The sequence below is a fragment of the Lontra canadensis genome, unplaced genomic scaffold, assembly GCF_010015895.1.
Source record: "Lontra canadensis isolate GAN:19392208 unplaced genomic scaffold, GSC_riverotter_1.0 scaffold4, whole genome shotgun sequence".
In the NCBI taxonomy this organism is placed as follows: Eukaryota; Metazoa; Chordata; class Mammalia; order Carnivora; family Mustelidae; genus Lontra; species Lontra canadensis.
In genome coordinates this window covers 52,291,771-52,310,824 of record NW_022630998.1, presented here as the reverse complement: position 1 = coordinate 52,310,824, position 19,054 = coordinate 52,291,771, and the positions used below count along the sequence as shown (strand labels likewise).

General features: G+C 37.1%; 1 protein-coding gene across 5 annotated transcripts in view; it reads right to left on the bottom strand.

Moving 5' to 3' along the window:
* SLC38A9 (solute carrier family 38 member 9) overlaps nucleotides 1–19,054 on the bottom strand; it is an 81,086-nt gene that overhangs the window by 42,417 nt on the left and 19,615 nt on the right. For 3 of the 5 annotated variants that reach the window (XM_032850435.1, XM_032850443.1, XM_032850452.1), the window contains 4 exons: nucleotides 7,016–7,148; nucleotides 2,154–2,275; nucleotides 1,953–2,016; nucleotides 1,622–1,715 (listed from right to left, as the gene is read on the bottom strand). In XM_032850435.1, coding sequence (XP_032706326.1) covers nucleotides 1,622–1,715; nucleotides 1,953–2,016; nucleotides 2,154–2,275; nucleotides 7,016–7,148 — 413 coding nt within the window. The remainder of the gene's footprint in view (nucleotides 1–1,621; nucleotides 1,716–1,952; nucleotides 2,017–2,153; nucleotides 2,276–7,015; nucleotides 7,149–19,054) is intronic. The other 2 variants (XM_032850468.1, XM_032850461.1) reach the window with 1 other exon arrangement.

The window sequence follows — 19,054 nt, the reverse complement described above, 5'->3', positions numbered from 1 at the left end:
ACATTACAGAACAAACACATAAAAAGATACATAGGTCAACAAAACAGTACAGTTAATATAAGGAACAGATTATAGTATCATAATTAATGTAATTAATTATGTAATTAATAAAAAATGAAAAATCAAGGATAAGCAAAATCATGAGTAAGAGTCAAGATATTATTCAATAATATTTGGCATACTTAAATGACATATGGGGGAAAGTTTTCCTGAGTCCTAATTAATTCAAAAATTAAGTAAGTTAGAAGACAATATTAAAATAGACCTTGAAAGGTTATCCTTTTCTATCAAATGAAGAAATAGAAATACAATGGAAAAGATCAGTAGATATAAACAAACTCATATAATACAAAAGCCATTCAAATGTTGAATGGAAAAGAAAATTGACAAGAAATAATGGATAAAGGGCTAATGCCTACATCATACAAAAAACTTAGCAGATCTATAAGAGCATCAACGTATTTGAGGATAAATGGGAAAGGGATAAGAATAAATAATAAAATAAAGACAAAATATACCCCCCCCAAAAAAAGACAAAATATACATTGCTTAATAGAGCCCTCCCCCTCAAAGACAAAGCCTGGTTTCTTGATTCAAAATTGCTAAGATTCCCTAAAATAATGTAGGTATATTTAGGTCCTAAACTACTTTAAAACAATCTAAAAAGGTAATTCCCTGATCCAGAATTTACAGAGATGAGTAGAGGCAATGTATTACTAAGCTTTGTGAATTCACGAAAATGGACACGTTCATATTTTCTTATTTTTCTAGTTACATTTTCTACTTTAAAGAGATTCCAACATTTAGATCTCTTGGTGGGGGATAGATCAAAAGTCACCATCAAATGCTAAGAATCACAGAATTTTGCTTTCTTTTCTTTCTTTTTTTTTTTTTAAGATTTATTCATTTGAGAGAGAGCGCATGCAGGGGGGAAGGTTAGAGGGAGAGGGAGAGAGACCATCCTCCAGCTGACTCCCTGCTGAACGAGGAGCCTGTTGTAGGGCTGGATCTCAGGACGATGAGACCATGACCTGGGCTGAAATCAAGAGTCAGACACTTAACTGACAGAGCTACCCAGGCAACCCAGAATCACAGAATTTTCAACTTAGTTCTGAAAAAGACTATTTTTTAAAATAAGACCTTATTACTGGGACGCCTGGGTGGCTCAGTTGGTTAAGCAGCTGCCTTCGGCTCAGGTCATGATCCCAGCGTCCTGGGATCGAGTCCCACATGGGGCTCCTTGCTCAGTGGGGAGCCTGCCTCTCCCTCTGCCTCTGCCTGCCATTCTGTCTGCCTGTGCTCACTCTCTCTCCCTCTCTCTCTGACAAATAAATAAAATCTTTAAAAAAAAAAAAAATAAATAAAATAAGACCTTATTATATTTTTTTTATCAGGAAATTAGCATCAAAGTAAAGAAACTACAAACCTCTCTGAATTTCAAAGGCAGTCACTAATTCATTGACATATCAGTTCAGCTGAATGCTATGAGTTAGAGAAGTAAATCTTTAGACACAAAATAGTTAACACACATGTGGAATGTACACATTAGTGATCTCCTTCACCAGGAAATACTTATGAATACCCAAATGGTTACTCTATTTTCACCATGACAAATTCTTACATATCATAGATCGTGATTTCACTACTCTGTAGCAGCAATAAAGTGTTAAAATGCCCATCAGCATGATGACACACATTCCAGTAGTAAAGCCAGCCTGTTTAAAAACACAAATATAGAACAACATATATCATCATGTTAGAATAAATTCATATGCAACCACATTATGTTACCCTACCCTAAATAATTATGATAAAAACCTGACAATGTAAAGTTAAATATAATTATCTATTTTCTTCAATAACTGTCTAGATTTATTAAAACCTTGATTGTAAATCTTACAAAATAAAGAGAAAAAAATTCAGGCAAAAAGTATGCTGAAAAATTTTATTACCTGTTTTATGCCCCAAGGAATACTTAATATAGATGTTCCCATCATGGTATTCCAAATCATAAAACTGAAAACACAGAATAATAGTAGTAAAAATATGGAGTTTGACTCTTTAAACATTTTAATTAAGACAAGAATGAAAATAACCAGGAATTTTCATTTATATAAAGTTTAAGTTATGATCCAAAAAGAAGTTTTACTCACATGGTTACTAAACTGGTGTTTTTGCCGTATCCTTCAGTGTAACTTTGAAGTTTATAAGCAGAACCCAATGGACTATACACATAGCATTCTTCTGGAGCTGGAACTACATGATCTGGGGCAATCTAGTAAAAGAAGAAATGTTATAAGAGAAATGTTACAACCAGAAAATGTGCAGGATAGGATATTTTCTAAACATCAGAGGACCTGACTCTAGACACAATTCTTAATATCATGAACAAACAAATAGCATGTATCCCTGATTAATGAATATAAAAAACCCTTTCCAAATGTAGTAGATCTAAAGGACTAAGAGTTTGGAGAATAAGAGCGATAAAATGTTCATGTGAAATGACAATGAATTCTTAAAATACGCAACTATAAAAGTATTTTTCCCTTCATTTTCATGAGAAAGAAGGAAGAGTCAGCAAATAGTGAGATTAAGGAATTCTAGATGGAGGAGATCTGGGGCTTAAGTGAGAGGAATTTCAAGAATCAAGTGGCCATTGAACTCCTCCAGGAATAGGTTTTAGCAAAGAGGTAGGCAACACAAACTATAAAGAAATGACACATCAATACAAGATAAAGAAAGGAAATATATATGAAAAGCATTTAAAAAGCAGAAGTAAAAAGTGAGCTAACATAGCCTAAGGAAAGGCAAAGCAAGGATTCTTCAAGATGGAATATGCAAACAAAACACAAGGAGCTAATAGAGAGCCTGAAGACACACGGAATGACTGAATAGATACATTTTCTTATACACATAGTTCTCACCTTACCTCCCATACATATCTTCTGAATTCTATCTCCTTAGAGAGGAAAAAAAATTAGTCTCCTGGTGGAATTCTGCCCATCTCCCTGAGAACAGTCCTTTGAGAACATGAAGTCCCATATAGTAGTTAAAAATACAGGAGATGACAGGTAAAAAATCAATGATCTTTTCTCTTTTTTAAAGATTTTAATTAATGAATGAATTTATAGCACATTCAAGTTGGGGGAGAGGCAGAGGGATGAGGAGAGTGAGACTCTCAAGCAGACTCCAGGCTGAGGACACAGCCCCACTCAGGGCTCCATCTCATGACCCTGAGTTCATGACCTGAGCCAAAAGCAAGAGTTAGATGTTTAACTGACTCAGCCACCCAGGTGGCCCTCTCCCCTTTATTCTAAGTAGGCTCCACACCCAGCATGGAGCCCAATGCAGAGCTTGAACTCATGACCCTGAGATCAAGACCTGAGCTGAGATAGAGTCAGAGGCTTAACAGACTGAACCACTCAGTCATCCCTCAACAATCTTTTACGTTTAGCATCCACTATATAAATCTACAACTCTGTGCTAGGTTTAGTGTTCAAGAAAAAAAAATACGGTCCACAACTTTAAGAAGCTTAAATTCCAGTTGGAAGACTGGAAGCAATTAGATAAGGGTAGAAGAGAGAAAAAAAGTAAGGGTGGGATACTGTATTGCAGGAATGACAAAAGATTAACAGAGACTAGAATAGTTAGGGAAGACGTTAAGAAGTGATAGAACATTGGACCTTAGTAGGTAGAAAGGATATAGACTGGTACAAAAGGAAAAAATGCTGAGACTTTACGTATATAATTGCTGGTATCTTGCGGGTAAAACATGTCTTGAATGTTACACCTCCTGTGGCTTTGGAAACAATTATTTCTGAGAGATAAAAAGGCATATATGTAAATGGGTCTGTTGTTTTCTCTTTTACCCTTAATCATCCTGGGTCTGAGTTGTATTACCTTCTTCAAGGGTGTAAAAAGAAAAAAGGGGAAGGATCATGTCTGCATCAGGCAGGAGATAAACTATGATGGCTTGCAAAGTTCAGAAAAAGTGAAAATTTAAAGTTACAGGAGGCAGGATTAGAAGCTAAAGGTTAAGAAGTTACAAATTTTTGAGAGTTACAGACAAAATGGAGAATTGGATTCCATACTCCAGCAGTAATGTAGGGCAGTGCTTTCCTTCCTTCCTTTTTCTTTCTTTCTTCCTCCCTTCCTTTCCTTCCTACTTTCCTTTCTTTCTTCCCTTCTTCTTTCCCTCCTTCTTGTTCCTTTCTCCCTCTTTCTCTTCCTTCTCTCTTTTTCTCCCTCCCTTCCTTCCTCTCTTCATTTCCTTCTTCTTTCATTTTTTTTTTTTTTTTTTTAAGATTTTATTTATTTATTTGACAGAGAGAGATGACAAGTAGACGGAGAGGCAGCAGAGAGAGAGAGGGAAGTAGGCTCCCTGCTGAGCCGAGAGCCCAATGCGGGACTCCATCCCAGGACCCTGAGATTATGACCTGAGCCAAAGGCAGCGGCTTAACCCACTGAGCCACCTAGGCGCCCTTCTTTCCTTTCTTTCTTCCCTTCCTCCTTCCTTCCTTTTCTTCCCTTCTTTCTTCCTTTTTCTTTTTTTTTTTTTAAGATTTCATTGATTTATTTATTTGTCAGAGCGAGAGAGGGAGAGAGAGCACAAGCAGAAGGAGCAGAAAAGAGAGGGAGAAGCAGGCTCCCTGCTGAGCAAGGAGCCTGATGTGGGACTCAACCCCAGGACCCTGGGATCATGACCTGAGCTGAAGGCAGCCCAGGTGTCCCCCTTCCTTTCTTCCTTCCTTTCTCCCTCTCTTGCTCCCTTCTTTGTCTCTCCCTCCCTCCCTTCCTCCCTCCCTCCCTTCCTTCCTTTCTTTCTCTCTTTTAAGATTTTATCTATTTACTTGACATAGAGAAAGCAAGAGAGAGCGAGCACAAACTGGGGGGCAGGGGGCATCCAGAGGGAAAGGGAGAAGCTAAGCAGAGAGCCCGATGTGTGGGTTCTACCCCAGGACCCCAGAATCATGACCTGAGCTGAAGGCAGACGATCAACCAACTGAGCCATCCAGCACCCAGGAATAGGGCAGTGCTTTTCAAACTTAAATTTTCCTGTGACAGACACAGGGATGTTGTTAAATACAGATTATGATCCATTAGGTCTGGAGTAAGGACTGAGATTCTGCATTTTTAATAAGTTCTCAGTGATGCCAGTACTGCTGGCTTGTGCAGGACACACTTTTATTAATCAGGATCTAGGAGATGTTAGCAGTCAAATAATTTTCTTCTCTTCTCCATTCTAGAATTAAAATAGTAAGATAAATAAGGAAAATTTCAGAAATAAAAAGGCACAACTCCGTAGAATCCTGAGACATGTGGTTTCACACTGTTCTTCCCTTAAACATCTCTTAATAAAGTGATTTTGGAATTCTCAGGAAATGAGCCTGTATGTATATATACATTCATTAAAAATGGTCATGTGTTACTGTTAATTCTAGATCACTATTTATTACTGTTTATACACTTTGATTTACTACAGTCATCTCAGTGTCAGTTAACAAAAGGTATTCAACTTGGTGTACACTGTTGACTTAATTTCCAGCCAAACAATGTCCATTCAGGACTAGACTGGCCCAGCCAGTATCTTTGAAGCCTGCTTCCACAAGAAGAGCTTCTAGGTCTGAATTAGACCCAGAGACATTGGATTACTTCTACTCCGCAGAAGGCTTAAATAATCCCGTTGGAACTAAGTCTTTATGACAAGTACTGATATAAAGGTCTAGGGGAGGAAAAATGAAAAAATTGGGGGAAAAAATGACCAGAATATTTTGGAAATCACTACTTCAGCTATGCAAAAGGAGATGTTAATACCTCACATGGCTTTACTTGAGATATCTCAAGCCTTGTCCCTCAGTGAACACCTAAAGAATACTGGTTTCGTTCTCCTTTTTTTTATTATCATCTATAAAAATATCACTTTTCCTCCCAGAATGTTTCCATTTTTTTAAGCTTTTAAGTTTCCGCATATCTCACATGTGGTGATTCTTATATGCAACCAGATTACTTCACATATATATATTTAAAGATTTTATGTATTTATTTGATAGAGAGAGACAGTGAGAGCAGGAACACAGCAGGGGGAGTGGGAAAGGGAGAAGCAGGCTTCCCGCCAAGCAGGGAGCCCGATGTAGGGCTTGATACCAGAAGCCCGGGATCATGACCTGAGCCGAAAGCAGGTGCCCAATGATTGAGCCGCCCAGGTGCCCTCCAATATATATTTTTGATCCTAAAGTAATAATATGGACTTTAGAAGACCAAAAATCAACAACTATCACCCATGGTCAAATCCGGCCCTCAACCTATTATTTTACATCCTCTTTGCAAAGAATGGTTTATATATTTGTAATGATCCTAACAGATAAGTGGAGGTGCCCCTCACTTGTGCTTACTCTCTCTCTAGTGTTCTCTCTCTCAAATAAACAAATGAAATCTTAAACAAAAACAAACCAAAACCAAAAGTGGAGAAGAATATGCAATAATATATGTCCCACAAAGCCTAAAACGTTTAGAATCTGCTCTTTGACCCTTGTTTTTTATCTATACAAGGACATTGCTAAATAGTAAAATAATATATTTGTTTATATGTATTTCAGTTTCCCACTCTAGTAGAAAAATTCCAAAAATTTTTTTCCCTTGTAGCTTCAAACTTAATAACTGAATGGACTAACTGGATCTATTATTATTTATGTTATTTATCAATGACCTAAAGTACTTTAGAAGTAGTTTATTCTCCTCAGAGCTCTTAGGATTGGAGACTAGCAGAATTTAATCTAACAAATCTCAGGCTATTGTCAACAAAGAGAGATTATTTCAAATTTCTTCATCATGCTAGATAAGAATAAACTAGTCTGGGATGTTAAGATGTGTACTAATTATTATCTTGATTTTCCATGATGCCATCCTTGGAATATGGCCAGCAAAAAAAGATCAGTCACTGGGAGTTTCCCTGGCTTATGCTGTTCACTGTTTATTTCAACTTAACTTTAGACAATTAGCAATGCTTGCCCCTTACCAGTGCCTTGTCTGCAGGAGCGGTGAGCCGGCTGTAGTAATGAATCCTCTTGTTCATGGCAGAGGCATGGTCGCTAACCCTCTGAATGACATCATTCACACTGACGATGTTTGTGGGCTCTATATAGAAAGGCCTAGAGAAGGGAATATACACTTGACAAAGAGCATTCAGCCAGAAATTCTGGAAGTCAGCCATTGAGGAAAATAACTTCTTGTCCTCCATTAGAAATGGGATGTACCAAGGCAAGGCATTCAGTTCTCACTTTGGGTGGGAAAAGAAAATGTCACAAAGGAAGTATTATCCAATCCAAAGACTAACGCTTTTGTTCTCATAATACTATTATAAATACACTTTTTTAATTTTTAGGAATTTAGCAATAGAGGAGACATAACAGAAACAGCTTCAGTCAGATATGAAAAAGAAGTATATAGCAGCTGTCAGTTTTCAACAATGAAATTTAAACCTACACAGCTTTTAATATTCTCTCAAAAAGTTTCTGGCACTAAATCAAAGAAATTATTGTCATAAATGTTCCTATACTAAAGAGGAACTACTCTCTTCTGCTAAGAAGTTTCCACTCCTTCTTTATGGGCCAAAGTTACCTCGTATGACAAATAAAATATCTATTGCTTGGTTCATGTACTAAAGATTAGTGATTTCAACTACCTCCCTTGTGAAACTTGTCACAAGTATTATCAAGTGGAACATGAAGACACTACAGATATTTTGCCTCATTTTACTTTATTTGGACTTCAGTAACAAATCCTATTATGCTATTATTTATGTATATGCTTCCTTCCCATAACTATGTCCCAATCAACAGCAGATTCTAATTTTCAATTATTTCTCGTCATTAACGCTGCCAGTTCCTTACCAAAACTCCCTCCATTTGCTCCTAAGCTTCCAGTAATATACTCCCAAACAGAAAGACCAGGCAGAGTAGCATGACTCTCAAATCCTTCTAAGTCACAAATGATACTGTGCCCCAAACTGCATATAATATGCTATTTTCAGATTACATACAGATCCAAATAATGAAGGGGAAAAAGCTCAGATTTCTCTGGTTCCATATAACTCTTTTGCACTTAACAGTTGTGAAAGAAGCTTAAAATTTATGTTAGTCATAAGCTGTAATCATCAAGACAGTATGGTATTGGCACAAAAACAGACACATAGATCAAGGGAACAGACTAGAGAACCCAGAAATGGACTTTCAACTCTATGGTCTACTAATCTTCCACAAAGCAGGAAAGAATAACCAATGGAAAAAAGTATCTTCAACAGATGGTGTGGGGAAAATTGGACAGCCACCTGTAGAAGAATGAAACTGGACAAATTCCTTTTCTTTTTTTTTTTTTCTTTAAAGATTTTATTTATTCATTTGACAGGGAGAGAGATCACAAGTAGGCAGAGAGGGAGGCAGAGAGAGAGGGAGAAGCAGGCTTCCCGCTGAGCAGAAAGCCCGACTCAGGGCTCAATCCCAGGACCCTGAGATCATGACCGGAGCCGAAAGCAGAGGCTTAACCCACTGAGCCATCCAGGTGCCCCGAAACTGGACAACTTTCTTATACCATACACACACAAAAACATTGAAAATGGATGGAAGACCTAAATGTGAGACAGGAATCCATCAAAATCCTAAAGAACATAGGCAGCAACCTCTTTGACCTTGGCCATGGCAAATTCTTGCTAGACATGTCTCCAAAGGCAAGGGAAACAAAGGCAAAAGTGAACTACCGGGACCTCATCAAGATAAAAAGCTTTTGCACAGCAAAGCAATAGTCAACCAAACTAAAAGGCAACCTACAAAATGGGAGAAGGTATCTGCAAATGTCTTACCAGATAAAGGGCTAATATCCAAAATCTATAAAGAACTTATTAAACTTAACACACAGAAAACAAAAAAATCAGTCAAGAAATGGGCAGAAGACTGGGGCGCCTGGGTGGCTCAGTGGGTTGAGCCTCTGCCTTCGGCTCAGGTCATGATCTCAGGGTCCTGGGATCGAGCCCCACATCGGGCTCTCTGCTTGGCGGGGAGCCTGCTTCCCCCTCTCTCTGCCTGCCTCTCTGCTTACTTGTGATCTCTCTTGATCTCTCTCTCTCTCTGTCAAATGAATAAATAAAATCTTTAAAAAAAAAAAAAAAGAAATGGGCAGAAGACATGAACAGACATTTCTCCAAAAGAAGACATACAAATGGCCAAGAGACACACAAAAAAGTGCTCAACATCCCTTGGCCTCAGGGAAATACAAATCAAAATCATAATGAGATAATACCTCACACCAGTCAGAATGGTTAAAATTAACAACTGAAGAAACAACAGATGTTGGTGAGGATTTGGAGAAAGTGAGCCCTCTTACACTGTTGATGGGAATGCAAAGTGGTGCAGCACTCTGGAAGACAGTATGGAGGTTCCTCAAAAAGTTAAAAACAGAACTACACTACGATCCAGCAACTGCACTATTAGGTACTTACCCAAAGGATACAAACATAGAGATTTGAAGGGGCACATGCACCCCAATGTTTAAAGTAGCAATGTCCATAATAGCCAAACTCTGGAAAGAGCCCAGGTATCCATTGAAAGATAAATAGATAAAGAAGATGTGGCATATATATATATATATATATATATGTGTATATATATATACACACATATATAAAATGAAATATTACTTAGTCATCAAAGAATGAAATCTTGCCATTTGCAAGGAAGTGGATGGAACTAGAGGGTATTATGCTAAGCAAAATAAGTCAGTCAGAGAAAGACAAATATGATTTTACTTATATGTTGAATTTAAGAAACAGAAGAGATGAACAGAAAGGAAGGGAAGGAAAAATAAGACAAAAACAGAGACAGAGACAAAGCAGAGAAACTCTTAACTATAGGAAACAAACTGAGGGTTGTTGGAGGGGAAGAGGGGAGGGAGATGGGCTAAATGGGTGATGGGCATTAAGGAGGGCACTTGAAGGAATTAGCACTGGGTGTTATCTACAACTGATGAATCACTAAATTCTACCTCTGAAACTAATAATATACTATGTATTAATTAAATTGAATTTAAATTAAAAAATGTGTTAGTCATTTCTGGAGACAGTTAATCTAATCTTGTGGAAATACTTGAAAAACAAGTGACTGAAATTTTAGTTTGTTATTTTTCCAACTATTAGATATTAGAGAAATGATAGTATAGATGTTAAATTTAATCCTATCTCTCTAGTTAGTATACAGAATCTCTGAATCTTTCTTTTTCTATTTATTCTCCACCACAGCACCTAAATAGGATGGGTACTCTCCAGTTCAACCCAACATATATCTTAAAGTTAAGCACTTACTAGAGCAAATATGTGGATATATAGATCAACATGACAGTCTATCTCTACTAAGCATATCATTACTAAGTGAAGTAAGGGATGTCAATAAATCTGAAGATGATATAAAGAAAACATGAGGGCTGGAAGCTGGGTAAACTATCCCTACTTATAAATTTGGTAGCCTTAGATAACTACTAACCCTTCCAAAGCATTACAGTATTCTGTATAATTTGTATATCTACTGTGACAGCAGTACTAAAAAGCAATCTACACAGCATTCATTTATTTTTTTGCAAGAACAATACCCCACAAAATTCAAGAAAGAATTATAGGTTTAATGCCAACAAAAAAGACATTGCAACTGATCAAAGATTATGAAAGAGAGTAACAAGTAGGATATTAATAGAGAGGTGTAGATGTTCTACTTGTAGCTTTTTACTCTGAAAATCCAAAGGTATTAATATCAACCACTAAGTTGGCTTGAAGGCTTGCAGAAAAGCAGTCCAAGAAGTGCTACATTTTTTTGGCTCCTGGCCTCTAATAGAAGTGTTAACTGTACCAGTTTAGTTGGCTTGGATACCCTGAGAGCAGAATGACTCTGAAAGTTTTTCTTTTCCAACAGTTTTCATCGAGATGCTGAGTGCCTTTTCAAACAAATATTTTGGAATGTTTTCAAAACAGATTCTCCTAAAAAATACCCAACTCAGCATATTTTAACTAAATTAATAGAAACATATGCTTAAGGCTTCATCTGAGAGGAAAAATATAAATTACATTTCTAAATTGAACTTCAGTTGGCTCTGAAAATACTTTTAAAATTAATAATATACAGAAAACAGTATTAAGAGTAAAACACTTTTGAAACTTGGGCTTTTTCTTTTGAACATGGTTTCACGTGATTGCTCCCTATCAGGGTTACCTCCCAAATGAAATGTGGCTCAAATGTGCCAAAGTAAAAATAAATTATGATATTTCATGTAGAAGTTATATTTGTTTTACCTTATAAATATGTATGGTCATGCTACAGAAGAAAATGCTTTTAACATTTAGTAGAAATTTTAAGATATTTAAAAATGTGACTCAAAATCCCATATTTTCATTTAATACCCTCATAAACAGAGAAACATTATTTCTACTTAACACCTTTTCTAGGTTCCACTCCTTAAATTCCTTAAAAATTTTTGGCTTTTAAATTTGTCTCCACCCTTCTACTGACCAGTTATGTTTCTCTGGAGTTTAACAACAAATCCCATGACTCTTAAGGTTCATACTCAATATGAAGACCTATGACTTAAAGCTGTTCCTTTATTCACATCTCTATGAAAGCTGAAGCACTCCACACCTGCCAGATTGGGGTAGGCTGTTAAAAAATGAAAAGGGAATCAACTATTCAAAAATCTCAAGCAAAACAGACATTCAAAATAATGAATCCACTGTATGTATTTCTTCCTGCTTGGTAAAACGCTATGTCTGACAAGAAGCATTTCAATAAAGACAGAAAAGAAGTTAATCAAGCCATTGCACCTAGAAATTCCTTGCTGCTACAATAAAAAAAAAAAAAAAATGGTGACCTGAAGCTTGCTAATAGGTTTCTCACTTCCTCTGATGTTTATGCAACATCCTTTTTTACAAAAATCCTGTTCCACACTCCCAATTTCACTCACTATTATCAAAGGTTGAGCCCACAAATTTTCTCTGTTATGGTTAATTAATTTGTACTGGTTCTCAAATTTATTAAATATTATCTAAGTGCCAAGCAAGTATTAAGCATAGTCCTAAACATTTAACAATGAATAAGACACAGAACCCGAAGGTTCATAATCTGCTGGAGGAGACAGGTAGGTAAGCAATTCCAATCCAAAGGGAAAAATACAGATAGAGAGTGACAACTTATGAGCAACAGTGGGAGCAAGAAAGAGTGAACAGAGTTGTGTGGTACCAGGTAGGTGCAGTGTACTATGCAATCAAAAAGCAGGAGAAGCTAGACCATGTCTGGCAGACCACTGAGGAAGTTACAGCTGAGGTGGATCCTGGAAGATACAGAGTTACTCAGAAATATATACAAGCATGTAGAAAAAAACAGGAGAGTATGATGTATTTTTGGAAAACTCTAAATAGCAGGAAGAAAAGGGGTAAGACACAAGATAAACCAGGGCAAGAACATGGAGGACTTTGCATGCCAACAAAAGCTATGATCCTATATGTTAGAACACCCGGCTGATTCCTTCTCCAATCTCAACCCTCAAATAATCAGTTATTCCGAGTTTAATCCACTGACATTTTTCTTCTCTATCTAGATTCAATCTCTTGGTGGACTCCTCTAGTCACGTAAATTTAAATATCATGTATATGCTGATGGCACTCAAACTATCATCTCTAGCCTGAGCTCCTGATTCATATATATTAGACTGATCTTGTCCCTCTCTCCAACCCCACCTCTTGGACTTCATTATTTACCACATCACACTAGCCTCCTCACAATTCCTGAAACACTACAAGCATGCACCCATACTCAGGACCTTTGTTACCAATTTCAGGTAAAACACAAAGGCTCCGAAGGCCTTTCCACTAAGTATCTGCATGGCTTGCTTCTTTACTTCTTTCAATTCTTTCCTCACTTAAGGAATAAGGTATTTAGCTATCCTTGACAGCATAGCTAAAATTTCAACCCATCTTCTCTACACTTGTCATTTCACATATTTTCTCTGCTTTACAATATCTCCTTAGCATTTATACTACCTAACACAATATATACTTATATATTATTGGTTGCTTCCGGTAAATACAAGTTCCGTAACAGCAAGGATTTTTGTCAATTTGGTCACTCCTATATTCTCAGGGGCTAGGATAGTACTTGGCATATCATAAAAGCTCATTAGAATATGGTGAATAAAATATCATATATCACTTTAAGAAAAAGTCCACTTTGAAATAATTTTTAAAAACTAACTCCATGCCCAACATGGGGCTCGAACTCACAGTCCAAAGATCTAGAGTTGCATGCCCTACCAATTGAGCCAGCCAGATGCCCCAGTATTTTGAAATTATTTACAGTCACAAAGAAGTTAGAAAAACAGTACAGAGAGTGGAGTACACTCCACTCAGGTTCCCCAATGATGATATCTTATATAACCATAGTACGATCATCAAAACTTGCATTACTTTTATTTATTTATTTATTTAAAAAAAGATTTTATTTATTTATTTTGAGAGAGTGAGCAAGCATGAGAGGCGGAAGGTCAGAGGGAGAAGTAGACCCCCCCTGCTGAGCAGGGAGCTAGCTGCAAGACTAGATCCTGGGACTCCAAGATCATGACCTGAGCTGAAGGCAGTCACTCAACCAACTGAGCCACCCAGGTGCCTGTATTACTTTAGAATCAGGAAAAATGTTAATGAAAAGTTATGGGGATAATTCTTTCAACTTTTCTGTAGGTTTAAAATGTTTAAAATAAAGTGGGGGAGAAATGATGGAGGAAGTAATCAAAGTGTTACATACTGTACAAAAGAAGCAGCAACTTATACAAAAATCAATTTACTATATTAATTTAGTGTGTTATCTTCAAACCAATTAACCATTTTTCAAGAGGACAGAATGATTAACTGTGTGAAGTGTTACTGCTAAGTCAAATGAGATGAGAACTGATCCATGAAATGACCACTGGTGACTGTATGTGAGTACTTTCAGTGGAGTAGTAATGGCAAAGGCCTGTCTGAATTGGGTTCAAGAGAAAAATTGGATATGGTGAGTATAAATAATCCTTGCAAAGAGTTTTTTGTAAAAAGGAGCCAAAGAAATGGAGTGGTAGCTAACAAGTTAAGTATAAATACTTCAGAAAGCATAAAAAAAGCATAACAAATATAAAAATCACCCATAACCCCACAATGAGTAATCATTAATAACACTTTCCCAACCTCATTCTTTTGGGCAGGAAACATGAGATTCCATTATATGTTCACCAGAATTGCTAAGATTTTAAAATCTGACAATACCAAGCACTAGCAGGAGGTAGAGTAATGGAAACTCTTACACACTACAGTGGGAATGTAAACTGGTTTAACTCTTGTGGAAAAGAGTGTGGCATTATCTAGTTAAGTTGAATATTCACATACATATATCCTAGAAAAGTTCTTACACATGTATGCTAAGACACACATACAATAATATTTATAAGAACATTAATTGTAAGATCTTCACATTGGAGACAACCCAAATGTCTAACTAGAGTAGAATATAAGTATACATAAACTTCAGATGTCATAGAATAAAATAGCAGAAAGCATGGGAAAGAAATACTGTTACATACAACTTGGATGGAAATTACATTGCTGAACAAAAATTCTAAAATAATATATATAGAATGATCTCATTTACATGAAGCGCACAAAAAGGTAAAACTGAATTCAGTCTTTAGGGATACAGCGACAATAAATAAATAAAAGTAGGGAAATGGTCACACAAACATCTGGAGAGTGGTGAACCTGTAGGGAGGAAGGAGGATGTGTTTGGTAAAGGACATATGAGGAACTTCTGGGGTGCTGCTCTTTCTATACCTTGGTGTTGGCTGCATAGGTGTTGGTTTTACAATTATTTTTTAAAATTGTCCATATGGGGTGCCTGGGTGGCTTACTCAGTTAAGTGTCTGCCTTCAGCTCAGGTTATGATCTCAGGGTCCTGGGACTGAGCCCCTGGTTCTTGCTCCTTGCTTAGCAGCAAGGCTACTTCTCTCTCTATCTCTGCCTCTCCCCTTGCTTGTGGTTTCTCTCTCAAATAAATAAAATCTTTAAAAAAAATGTACATACATGCTATATAGTCTTCTGTACATATATCAAGTGATAAAAGACTTTAAAAATATAACTTGAATTAACCCATTCTTTCAAAATTTAGTAAGGAGATGAAAACGGACCAAAAAAATCTTGTGTATCATACAGAAGTTTACTGGTTATCTTTCGGCAAACTATTAATAAAGATGTGTCAAACTCAAACACAAGTTACCTACTTTTCTATGAAAAGACAATTGTTTAAAATACATTAACTCCTCCTGCGATGGCAAGCCGCTATCAAAAGTATGCTATATAGGTACACAGCATGCATTAAAAACCTAAAAGCCTCCACATACTTAACTAGGCTCCACGCTGGGCGGGGCTTGAACTCATCATCTGAGATTGAGACCCAAGATGAAATCAAGAGTCAGACACTGAATGACTGAGTCACCCAGGTGCCCCAAGAAAGTAGCTGCTTTTTAAAAATTCACACTGAGTAGAGAATATTCTGATAATGGATGTTTAGAAATGTTTCCACTGGGGTGCCTAGGTGGCTCAATCGTTAAGCGTCTGCCTTTGGCTCAGGTCATGATCCCACAGTCCTGGGATGGAGCCCCACATTAAGCTCCACACAGAACAGAGCCCTGCATCAGGCTCTCTGCTTGGTGGGAAGCCTGCTTCTCCCTCTCCCATTCCACCTGCATGTATTCCCTCTCCCGCTCTGTCTCTCTTTGTCAGATAAATAAAATCTTTAAAAAAAGAGAGAAATGTTTCCATTGTACATAATATTATTGCTGAAAATGATGTTTGTCACCAATAAAAACTTCTATCTGGATATAGATACATTATCTGGATATATTATACATGGATGAAACTTTCTAACATGTAAAAACTTCCGAAGTTGTAAATGGCCTTTGAATGAATCTGTTATTAAACATAAAAATAGTCAAAATAACAATTGTAATAATGAGGCAAATGCCAACACTAGTATCTTGGTATGTATTCCATGTAATAAAAGCATCAATCAGTATTTTCACTATCTCTAGGTTGACATAAAATAATACCACCACCATCACTGCATCCTATCTTCCACCTAGAAAAAGCAGATCCAAACGGGACATGATGAGTGACCTCAAAAAAGGAAGATTAGGAATGTGGGAAAAATCTCCAAGACAGTATAGTTCTCCAGCAACTCTTCCTTTTAACCGCCCTATGAAAATGCCAAAATAAATCACAAATTGTCCCAATAAACTTAAGTGCAATAAATTAAGAATATCATTAACAATATTTTGAAATAAAGGGTATATCTTAATTATAAATAAAGGGTAGGCTTCAGCCTGCAACGTCATGCCAATTACTACTCTCCTTCTTACACAAATCCACCAAAAGAATTTCTGGAAAAGAGGGGCGCCTGGGTGAGTAAGATGGTTAAAGGTCTGCCCTCGGCTCAGGCCCTGATCCCAGGGTTCTGGGATCAAGCCCCGCATCTGACTCCCTGCTGAGCAGGGAGCCTGCTTCTCCCTCTCCCACTCCCCCTGCTTGTGTTCTGTCTCTCACTGTCTCTCTCTCTCTCTGTCAAATAAATTAAAAATCTTAAAAAAAAAAAAAGAATTTCTGGAAAAGAAATAAAATTTCCCGTTTTGTAACCTAAATATTCTCCATTAAAAAAAAAAAAAAGAAGAAGAAGAAGAAAAATGCCAGGTCAGCATTTTAACTAAAATTTCCTTTCCTTTTAACTTCATGCCCCTGATGCAGGCCTAAAGTCCTCTGGCAAGGTCATCCAAGGATTTTAACTGCTATAAACTCTAGGGATAGAAACTGAAGCCAGAATGATATACAAGGGGAAAGTACCAGGTTTCAAGGAGAAGTAAAAAGTTTTACAGTAAAAATTGTGCTTAAGGATCACTGAAATGCCACCCCCCCAAATATATATTGTAAGCATTTTCTCATATTAAGAATTCCTTTTTTAAAAAGATTTTATTTATTCATTTTCAGAGAGAGTGAGAGAGTGAGGGGAGGGACAGAAGGGGAGGGAAAGGGACAGGCAGACTCTGTTCTGAGCTCAGAGCCTGATGCAGTGTTTTATCTCACGATCCTGAGATCATGACCTGAGTTCAGGGAAAGGCTAGAGACTTTGATTGGAATAATTGGAATAATTATTATGAGAAAAGGCTAGGACCACTTTGATTGGAATAATTATTATGAGAACAGTTTTATTAGAAGCAGTTGTGGGAGTAGAGTGAAATTAAGGTGAGTAGGCTTTACTTTCTAGCTTTTCCAGAAACAAGGCAAAAGGTATCCCTAGGAGTCACAGTGGTAGGAACCATATACCTGAGTCCCTAAAACTCATTTTTAAAGATTAAGGATGTTAGATTATGGCAGGATAGGACAAATCCAGTCTATGGCATGTTTTATTGGATCACGGCCATGTCCATGTAATTTTGTATTCTATGGCTATTCTCACCACAAAATGGTGAAGTTTAATTCATAGGACCACAAAGCCTAAAATATTTACTATCTGGCCCTTTACAGAAAAAAGTTTGCTAACTCCTGCCAGACATTGAAAGTCTCCTTAGTGACTTAGAAGTGGAGATAAGGACTTCTATTCCCCTTCCCGGTGGGCAGAGGGGATAAGCAGGAAGGAGGCCTCATGCCTTTGTCACATCTATGTCAGGGAGCATCTGAATAGGTCTTTCCTTTAGAAATGCTTGTAACCAGATATTAGTAAACTTCACCCAGCTTAATCCTTTAGAAGATCTACCACATATTTGTAAGACTACATATTACAAATAAAACAAAAATCAAAGGAAAGAACTTCAACTTCAGTCCAAAAAAACTACCACAACAAACATCCTTACTCAGAGCAGTACCTGCACAGAAAGCCCCCAAAACACCTAGCCATCAGTACTACAAATGGCTTCATTGGATTTCTGGCTGGGCTCAGCCAGACCCTACAGCATAGTTACTCACGGGAAGATAATTCCACAGGATTCTTGGTAATGCTAGCTCAGGATGGGATAAACCAGTATTTTTCCTAGTGAAAAATGAGTACTGAGTTAAAAAAAATAAAATCAAAATATTTATAACTGTTCATCATAGTGCTCCCTTTTTCTCAGTGCGTGTCTATCTCCTTCCCTGGAGGTAAGGGCTTGTGTTCGAGTACTTCTTGCACACTACAAGTGCTTAGTGAATGTTTGCTGACAAAAGTAAAAATATAAGAAAAAAGGACAGGAGGCGGCAAGTGGAGAGGGAGTGAAAGAGGCAGAGAGAGGAGGCAGGCAGGGAGATAGCTAGGGAGAAGTAATGAATTTACACTGAATGAGCAGTACCTTAAATTGTAAATACTATGTGACCTCACACAAAAAAAAAATCATAGAAAAGAGGGACAAGATGAAATGTACCAAAATATTTCAACAATGTTTGCCTCTATGTGATGGAATTTATTTCCTTATGTTTCTGTTGTCAGAAACTTCCTTATACCCACCTACTAAAAAAGTTCCACCAAGTAGAGAAAAAAACATGATTTGTAACATTCCACAGAAGCACAGGTGATTTAAATAATGCTTTTAAGAAAATGAGTTTTTATTTTGCATATACTACTTTTACCCTAAATTATAAGACTACTATATTTTCTTTTTTTTTTAAGATTTTATTTATTTGAGAGAGAGAACGAATGCACATGAGCAGGGGAGGGGCAGAGGGAGAAGCAGAGTCCCCACAGAGTAGAAAGCCCAATGTGGGGCTCAATCCCAGGACGCTGGGACCATGACCTAAGCAGAAGGTAGATGCTTTAACTGACTAAACCACCCAGGTGTTCCTGAATGCTATATTTTCTGAATAACTTGGTTCTCATTATAAAAGTAGTAGACTGTCTATACTGAAGATAATATGTAAGTTATAGAGGAAAATGAAAATAATCCATTAGAAAAAAATCATTTCAGATTTTGATGCATTACCAAATGCACA